The sequence below is a fragment of the Pyxicephalus adspersus genome, chromosome 3, assembly GCF_032062135.1.
Source record: "Pyxicephalus adspersus chromosome 3, UCB_Pads_2.0, whole genome shotgun sequence".
Classification (NCBI taxonomy): domain Eukaryota; kingdom Metazoa; phylum Chordata; class Amphibia; order Anura; family Pyxicephalidae; genus Pyxicephalus; species Pyxicephalus adspersus.
This window is the reverse complement of record NC_092860.1, coordinates 66,362,975-66,372,684: the sequence shown is the minus strand read 5'-3', so window position 1 is coordinate 66,372,684 and position 9,710 is coordinate 66,362,975. Positions and strand designations below refer to the sequence as shown.

Genomic DNA, 9,710 nt, shown 5'->3' with positions numbered 1-9,710 from the left:
AATAACTGCATGGCTGGCACAGACACAAGAGGTACCTGCACTTACCTTTTTTTCTGACATTCTAAAGCTCTGGAAAGTATGGTTATCAATTTGCATATACCTACTTCCAGCTTAGACGTCCAAGTTTCAAAATCTTGCCTTTAAGGCCCACTAGAGGCTATAAATATTGTATCTTGTATTATACATGCTAGTGACTGTGAATAATACCTGTAATATTATTCCTAAATTCATGAATTACTTAATCTTTCATTCCTTTGTTTATATAGTTCTCCACAATTAGATGCAGGCCAAGCTGTGAAGCAAACATGACAGTTGGGGTAAACTAATAAATCAGTAGTGCTCACAGCCTTGATATAAACTGTATGGCTTAAATTATTTTTGGCTATGTGTTGGATTTGCATTTTTCCCACCCGCCAGCAATGTAGGAGGCATTCTTCCTACGGACCTTCACACTAATGTACTGTGAGTTGAAGATACAGTAAATATAATAGGGGATCCCTGAAAGTTATTTCAAGGGATTGCCCTATGTTAAAAAGGTTGAGAAATGCTGGCCTAGATCAACATGTAATAAAACAGTTACTGAAAAACGGGAACCATTGTATTAATGTTGCCAGACTGCATTGTATTTGCAAGTTTTACAAGTTATTATCCCTGAAAAAATGCCAAAAGGTATAAATCAAACTCTCTCTGATACGACTACGACTCAGTCATTGCAGAAAACAGACAAAGCATGGTCTCTAGTATGTTGTAATTTAAAAGCAGTCAGGTGTAAATGTTTGTAGTCCAATTTGTGTTATTTGTCAATATATTCTGTTCACTGAAACACTTCAAGATGGAGATGAAGAAGTAAAAGAATGTTTTTTTTTGCAAGATGCAGCTCTTTAGTTAGTGAAAATCAAGCTTTGGAATGAATGCCTCCAAGACCCAATATTCTGGAAAATGTTAGATGACCCAGATTTCAGATACCGGGAAAAAATTCCAAACAATCTTTTAATAGTAGTAGAAAATTCAACCAAATTTATGTTTTTTTTTCAGTTTGTTGGTTCAGGCCATGCTTATCAGCAAGGATAAGGTAAGAGGTAAGGATGCTAGTTCTTGTTGGCTTGGAATTTAAAAAAAAAAGTGTTACAGTAACACTCTAAGAGAAAACAGCAGCAATGTATGGGTAAGTCTTCAGTACCAGCTTGCTGACTAAACCCATCTGACCAGCTACAATTACTACAACTGCTGCATTAAATTTCCAGGTTTAGAGGCCTGGTAAAACACACAAGCAGCAATGCTGCATTACATTGAACCCGATACAGCCCTACCCTTTTCAGGATAGGCAGTTGCACATAAACATTGAAAGATGGTCAACAGCTGCTTAATTTTAGGAAGCTAGATCAAACTCCAGCTCAGCTGGTGAAATGTGTAATAACTTCACAAGATACTAAACTAAATTTAGAATCTGTGCAGGGTTATTTTAATTTGCATAGTATTTCAAATCTTTTAGAGCTATACCAAAAACACAAGAATAGACAGTGTTTTCTAATGCGCATTTGCAGTGGCCCCTGCTGTATTGGTCACTGAAGCTCACCACATGGTAAAACTAAAATTAGTGAACTCCAGTGGCAAAGATGATCCATTCAACAAGTGAGATTCCCCAGTTCCACGCTCCAGACCATTCCGTGTATAGGCTCAATATATTACCTCGGCTGCCATAGCCCATTTTGTTGTGTTTATTTATTGCCTAGTTTTTTCTTTGGGGCATGTAACACCTTATTGTTTATAGTATTTGTAGAGGTAAAACATCAAGTTAGTGGACTCTGCTTTATATTTAGGTATGTTAGGTAAAGGAAGCAAAGAAAAGGAAAAACAAAAACTATTTGGCTTTACCTACCAGCAAACTTTTAGCAAACATGACACACTTCACGTCTTTTTAAAAGTGTAGTTATTTTTATTTAAGTAAATATTTCAACAATTACGACACAAAAAGTGTACAGTGCAAAATTATTTGGCACATGAAGCTAACAAAATGCAAATACAAATTTTTGATAATAAGGTATACAGACAATAACACGGATGTGAGAAAATATGGTGCATACAAAAAAAAATGTAAATATTTTTGCTTAAAGCACATTAAAACACTTAAAATAGAAAGTGTAAATAAAACAGCCAAAGCATACTTGAATTTTTTTAAAGTACAGTTTAAAATACCACACCTACATTTTGCAAATTAACATAACAACAGATTCGGTAAAGAAACAAAAAACGACAATGAAAGTAATTAAAAAGTAATTCTCTGCAATTTAAAACTCATAATCTGGGGACTTTTCTTTTAAAACCGAAAACATACCCCATAAAGATGTTTAGGGATAAAAAAACTTTTTTTTTGTTTTCTTAACTGTGGTATCCTGGGATTTATACATAGGAAACTGATATTATTCTACATTACATGTCTCAATAATATTATAAATTTCAAATAGGCACAGCAGTTCTCGCTAGTTTAGTTACATTATTTTTTTTTTAGTGTTATGAGTTTTTGAGTTGTTTTGAATTTTTTGAAGAATTGGTTTAAAAACAAATATTACTTTTCACTCTTGTTAAAAAAAAAGGCTTCAGCTCACGATACCTAAATAAGCAATACAAGTTCAATAGGCAGCTACTGTATATAGTGCCATAGTTCTGATGACACTAAACATGATGATCATATGGAAAAGTATTTAGACCACTATGAAAAATAAAGGACCCAGAAAGTTTTACATATTATATGGACATGAATACTCAAAATCCCACCTAGCCATATACATGCTAAATTACATTATATGTACCCTTCTCTAACATTAAACCATAAATGGAAATATTATGGGTGTAGATGTTCAAGAAAAAAAGTATTGAAAGAAGTATAGTAAAGGTCAACTCAACAATTTATTTTCAAGTATTACTTTCAACCGCAAAGCTTGATGTACCACATAATGCAAACACAGTTCCCAAAAATTCTAAAACACATAGAATGGCAGCTACGTATTTTTTTTATGTAAGTTACAACTGGCACTGGGAAGGTTAAAGGAGGTAGACAGTAAAATTTCTAGCCGGGCAAAAAGTGTCAGTTGTCTGCTAGTATTCATGTGTATTGTTGAGAAAAACAAGAGTACTAATTTCTTAATGTAGAGCTTTAGTCCCCTGTAAAAGACTATCTTTAACTATATATTTCACTTTGTTCAAAATAAGACTGGATTTAAGAATGTTACAATCAAAAACTGGTAGGGTTAATACATAATTCCAAAACTGTGGAAATGTATGAAATGTCAGATGATAAAAAGAGTACAGGAAAAAGGCTTTGCATTTTTACATTCTCACGAAACAAATTCCATGGGCATATATCAATATGAAAAAAAACCAAAACATTATGGCACATTGTCTGCTGAAATCCTTGACAGCAAACAGTATAAAATAAACACAAAAAACAATCACATATATATCATAAGGCATATATCACAGAAACCAATATAAATCAATTCCATTAAGTTTTAAAAGCAATACAAAAAAAAAAAAAAAAAAGTTACGTGTTTGTAAATAAAGTCTACATTAGTCCAATCATTCTAAAATTCTACCTACAGCTGTACAGCACAGAACCTTCAGGTAATCTTCAGCAAATCCTCACTGAAATCCTAATGGCACAAAGATTTCTCTCCTGAAACACTAAAAATTAAAAACTACTGCTTTAGTCATTCAAATATGTTAGTATATTTACCATCTAATTTGCTCTCATATAATAGGCTTTTTTCTTTAATATTCTTTCTCAAGTTGCAGAAGATGATCAAATTTTTGAAATTGATCCAGCCTTTTCCCTTTAGACTCCATGAGCTGATGAAGAAACTGTTGTCATATTTTCAAAAGACTGCTTACAGAATCGAGCATGGCTTTTTGTCCTTGAATGGATTTTCTGAAGTTGGCACTCCAACCAGCAACGGGTCATTTTTAGCATGCTGCTCACAGTAGTTCATGAGGTCTGATGCTGCTTTAGATACCTAAAATTTGGTCATAGATCAACACCAAAAAATTGAGGTCAGGCATAGTCATGCAGTTATGTTTTCAGGAGACAGCCAGTTATGTCAGACTTTGTGTTTGTATCTCTGTTTTTCAGAGAATACATCATTTTTTTACAAATACATTTAAAATCTAACAATTGTACATGGTTAGCCACTGCTTAATGTAGAAGGTTAACAGTTGTTAGAAAGTGATGAGATCGAAACCATCACAAAACCTTGCATTTTAATATGTAAGCCATTAAAGGGTATTACTTTAAACCCCAACCATCCATTTCTTCTTTTTATCCCTTTTTGGTTTGTTAAATATACCATAAGCATTATAAAATAAAGGAATTTTCCTTTTTTTAAATATGTGTTCATCTTGTCAAATACTCAAAGTTGTCCTATATTAAAGAGATTCTTTATGTGAACTAGAATCCCAACCTAAACTTTAGCAATTAAGTCAGGTAGTTATTACAGAAAGGGACAGGCAATGTCCATTGTGCAATAACACTCCTTACCTACCTGATCACAGTGAAACCATTGGATTTTTGGTCACCTATCTCACTATAGTCCTGGTTGCACTAAACGTCTTATATTTGGAGAATTATGCAGGCCACTGTGCCCATGAGAACCAGTGCAGCAGATTTTTTTTTAGGAGCCTTCCCCAGATTTGTGCTCTGCAACAATCGTTTCTTCTCATGCCTTGGTTTTTGCTATGATATGCATTGTCATCTATGCGGCTGACTATAGAGAGGTGTGTGCCTTTCCAAATCTTGTCCAATCAATCTAATTCACCACACGTGGACTCCAATCAGATGCAGAAACATCTCGGCAGTGATCAAGAGAAATAGGAAGCACCTAAGCTATATTTCAAGTGTTGCAGCAAAAGTTATGAAAACTAATGTAAATACGATATTTCAGTTTTTTCTTTTTAAGAAATTTACTAAATTTTCTAAAAGTAATGTAGCATCAGGCTGAAGATAAAAAAGGGTGCCTGAATACTTTCTGAAGCCACTGTAAAAAGTACAAATCTTTTCCTTTATTCTCTTAAAATATATGGGGGTGGCAAAAAGAAGCAATCTTGCATAAAAGGAATGTATGTTACAGTCTCTGCTCATAAATTAACACATTTCCAAATTTTCAACAACTGTATTCTGCTTCTGTGCAAAAAGATGTGTCACTGGAACCTCACAGTTTAAAGTACATAATAAACCATCTCTCAAAGATAAGCAGCAAGAAGGAGCTTGCCATCATGAGTTAGCAAAGATTTTCAGGCCACAAAATTTTACATTTTTTTTTTAAATTGCACTGTATTTTGCGGGTTATATTTTCACTGTTCACCAACTCCTGTACAGACTGCCAGGCTCATCTAAAAGGATTTAAATTGATCAGTGCTGGATGACAGAGCTGCAAAGAACTGTTGATATCAAACCTTACCATAAAGTCCAACTTTACATTCATCTACATTATTTAGACATTGTGCTTGTGAGGGCAAGAAAAAAAAAAAGCTCTCATGAAACCACCCCACCCTAATGCAGGATTGTGATTAAAATAAAAAAAAAAAAATAAACTAAAGACATGTAACAAAGGAAATGTTAGATAGGTAATATAGTACCTTTATTCTCTCAAAACCAGCCTCGATGCGGAGCTGTTCCACCAGCTTCCGAGCTTGCGCAATGTTGTTAGAGGTTGACATTATTTGCCATTAATCTTCTTACAAACCTGAAGAAATGTCTATAAAAGGAGCAGAATATTACATGTTGTGGTCATGACAGGTGTGTCAGTTACATTTTCAGTTTTCCAACAAAACAGTACTCAAAGAATGATAATAAACATATAGGTAAGCCTTAATAGACTCCAAAAATTTATTTTTATTTGCACCCATCGAAGAAAGTGGAAAGTCATTCACCTTCAGGGCATTCAAAAACAGATCATAAAACATTGGTACAACAGGGAACTGGGGACTGCCTGTAGCTGAAAGAGTTGTCTGAAATGCCAAACCCTCCAAGATATCAGCAGGCCTTGCTACCCGCCTGGAAAACAAAAACAAAAGGTAGCACCTCAAAGGTGTACAAGGCTAGTAAGCGACTGGAGGAAGAAATCAGCTTGTTTTAAATTTTGCCAACATCAGGAAAAATTAACCAATAAAATAGAAAGTAGGGTTTTTTAGGCAAATAATTTTAATTGTATTTTTGGTGACAATATAGATTATAACATAATTCAAAAAATTCAAACAATTTAAAATGACCTATGACTTGGGTCTTGGTCAATACCAACTTGGCCCTAAAGGGGCACTAGACATTCAACATCTAATCACACAAATCCTTAGTACTTATGTCGTATACGTAGGTCTTATACCCGAAGCGTTTCGTCCCGTCTGGGCTTCTTCAGGAGTATTATACATATGACAATAGCGTACAAAAGTTCATTTGCCGCATCTAATATATATAACAAATAAATGCATTTAGTAGGTACTGGTAATGGTAGTATTGGCAAATACAATCAAGTATTATATAGGTAATATATCAAAGAGTAAAAATCATAAACAAATAAAGTATTGGTAACTAGTAATTCCAATATAGGTGTATATATAACTAAACAACCATAGTCCATGTGACAGGTATTACCCAGAAATTGCAATCTATATAAATAAGGTAGCTAATGATAATACATAACAACCCAGTATAGGGTTAATTGATACGTCTTCATAATAATCATATCTTATTACTAATTATTTATTGGGACCTTAAAGAAATCTCTAATGGTTATCTTATTGTGGTATAGTGAATTACATACAGATCATACCAATATAAGTTGCTCATGTAGTGATTTAAGGGTTCACCTTGTAGTTTTAGTGTTAAAAAGTATAGTAATATAAAGGAAAAACAAGGAAAGGAAAACAAAGTATTCACTTACATAATACTTGGTAAGAAGTACAAGTGTGATTTTGGACCAAAGCCAGATAAGTATTTGAAAAGTCCTGTATGCAAACAGGGTTTTTTTTTTCAAACCTAAATATAAAAAACATTCAGAGGGTCTCATGGAGGGTGACCTGTTATAAATAGGTAAAATTATATAGTGTGTAATAATATTATGTATAGACAAATATATATGCCATAAAGTTCCTTTTTAGGGAGTAAAAATCTTTGTGGGTATTACCCGAGTAGAAATCCTTTTCCGGAGAGACCGCAGAGAAAGACAGCAGCCCGGTCTGTATGACCACGCTGTGTTGTTTACGAATGGCAAGAGAGAGAGTCCCGGAGGTGTCCTCCATATAAGGTATGGAGGACAGGACTCCGGAAATCAGAGCCAGGTGCACGCAGCTGACATCTCTTCATCAGAGCAGAGGGATCCCTCAGGACCGTCTCTTTGATCACAGGGACTAGAGGGTGTATTATGCACTTTCTAATTTTATTGGTTCATCTTGATTATTCTTAGGGTTGGGAAATGGGCTATGTTTAAGGCCTATATGTATGAGTTTTTCACCAGATAAATACACTTATCAGTTTATTCTCAACATCAGGAAAAGACTGTATCATCAGAATCTCATCAGATGTCTGCAGGTGATGGCTCAGGTTGTTGGCAAATCAGACAGAAAATCTGTACAGTTATTTTTGAGAATGTGCATGTGGCCTCTAATTTCAGAGTCAGAAGCAAAACTAATTATCCATTGTTCAGCTATACCTTATAGGTAATTTTCCACAGGCTAGGGCTGGCATTATTTAATGCTGAAGGAATTCTATTTTCATGTACAGTACAATAAGACTGTGTTACTAAGAAAATGTTGAGAATATTCACCTAAAATTATCCAATCATGTGAAAAACATCTAAAATACGTTACAACCTTTGTTCTATAAACATAATATAAACATATCAAAAATCGACTGAACAGTCTAAAATAGGTCTTCTTTATATAGTGTCTGTAACATCTTGAAAGTATCAAAACACTTTATACATGCCTTTTATAAGTGGGACCACTTATAAAACTGTGCCCTTACTTGCATCATACATGCTATATTCATGAGCGTTGCTAGAGCTGGGCTTTTGGCCCACATCTCATTTTATTACCACTCCCACTGAACAATGCTTTCTTTTGGCGTCAGACCTCTGATACAGTAACACTGCAGGAGGACTCCCCTAGGCACATCCTGAGCCTTGATGACATAATCCAGCCTTGGGAATAATTGGGGTGAGGGAGAGAGTTCTGCACAGGAAGGGTGGGGTGGTTGCTGGGTAAGTATTTTTGGTTGTACACTGACCAGGGTTTGACCCACTCTTGACCTCTTATTCCTCTGTCCCTGCCCCTTGCACAATTTGAGCACACCCACCAATTGGCATGGACTTATTTTTGTGTGATAAATAATGTATAAAGGAAAAAGGTATAAAAACAAAAAATTCAAAAATAATAAAAGGGAAAGGGTATGTCTTCGTGTTCCTGTCACCGCTGTTTTAAATTTGGCAAGTTGGAAGTTAAACTGTTAAAAATTCTAACAATTGTGTTGATAACAAGGCTCTCTGAAGTACTGTTTTATATGAACCTTAATGGGATGTCAAAATGCCTAGTAAGTACTAGTTGCCCCGAGATCTCTTGGATGTTAGGTAAGTGGACGATAAGCAAGAAGTGAAGACAGGAGAGGTAATACTTGTTTAACAATTTTATGGCTTAGGCTATAAAAATTTCCTACAAAATGAATTAATGGTGTACAAATATGTGAGGCAGGTTATGGACAGGTAGTATCGCAGTAAGTTAGCTGTGTGCTACATACAAACATGCTGACAAGGAGCAAGCTAAAAGGAAGATAAAGCAAAGAGATACTGCTGGGGACTAAAGATGTAGAGACAATACCAATGAATTTGATAAAGGCAACTGTACCTTTCAAATAAATGTAAGGTAAATGAAATGGGCACGCATTGATAAATTCTGATTTCCAGGCAGCTTCAATGTTTTTCAAGTCACTAACCTAGAAAAATATAAAGCAAATTACCATAGTTAGGACCTCGCCTAATCTTGCCAAAAGACGTCAGCTAACTAGTCTAGCTGATGGGCCTTCCAATGTTGCCTGCAGTTCTGACAGGTTCTGAGGGTAAAATCAGCACTGAGGGGGAGGTGTGTTTCTTCCTCTGAATATTTTTATCCTGTGAGTGGCGCCAAGAAGCACTGGAGCATCTTTATCAAATTAGTATGGGTCTAGAGTAAAGGTATTTGAAGGCAAATGCAGACTGGGTTCTATTATTGGCCACTTTTTTCAATATTTTCACTACTGTCACTATTATTGTCCATGGCATTTACAGTCATGATCGTTCATTTGTTGATGGTGTATTGTCATAAGCTTCGATCATGAATGTTTGTTGCTCCGATACTGTCAGTTTCACAAATATACTTCTTTTTTTGAAATGATTGCTTGTATGTTGCCTACATATTGTCAAAATTTAAAAATGATGGGTCTTTTTACCATAAAGGCTTATATAATGATGAACATTTATCAAGCTTAGTTAGTATAGTCTATGCCCCATTGTTTAGTAAGAGCTTTTTTTATATAGGACATTAAACTAGACACAAAGTTCCTGTATTCTCAGTAGTCACAGTTCATGGTTCTGACACAGAAAAAATGCTTGAAGGACTTTAAAGGGATCTCTTTAGTCTCAAAGCCAAATGCGTTTCGCTTTATTGTGATTCCCATGTTGAATATATATATA

The 9,710-nt window shown here is 34.8% G+C and overlaps 1 protein-coding gene across 10 annotated transcripts in view; it reads right to left on the bottom strand.

Moving 5' to 3' along the window:
* Positions 1 to 3,527: 3,527 nt before the first annotated feature.
* The window catches only part of GNG7 (G protein subunit gamma 7), a 38,162-nt gene continuing 31,979 nt past the window's right edge, over positions 3,528 to 9,710 (bottom strand). For 4 of the 10 annotated variants that reach the window (XM_072405001.1, XM_072405007.1, XM_072405003.1 and 1 more), the window contains 2 exons: positions 5,629 to 5,747; positions 3,528 to 4,010 (listed from right to left, as the gene is read on the bottom strand). In XM_072405001.1, coding sequence (XP_072261102.1) covers positions 3,885 to 4,010; positions 5,629 to 5,709 — 207 coding nt within the window. In that variant the 5' untranslated portion in view covers positions 5,710 to 5,747 and the 3' untranslated portion in view covers positions 3,528 to 3,884. Of the gene's footprint in view, positions 4,011 to 5,628; positions 5,748 to 5,922; positions 6,452 to 6,929; positions 7,033 to 8,886; positions 8,975 to 9,710 lie in introns of those variants that run through there. The other 6 variants (XR_011919872.1, XR_011919873.1, XM_072405004.1 and 3 more) reach the window with 5 other exon arrangements.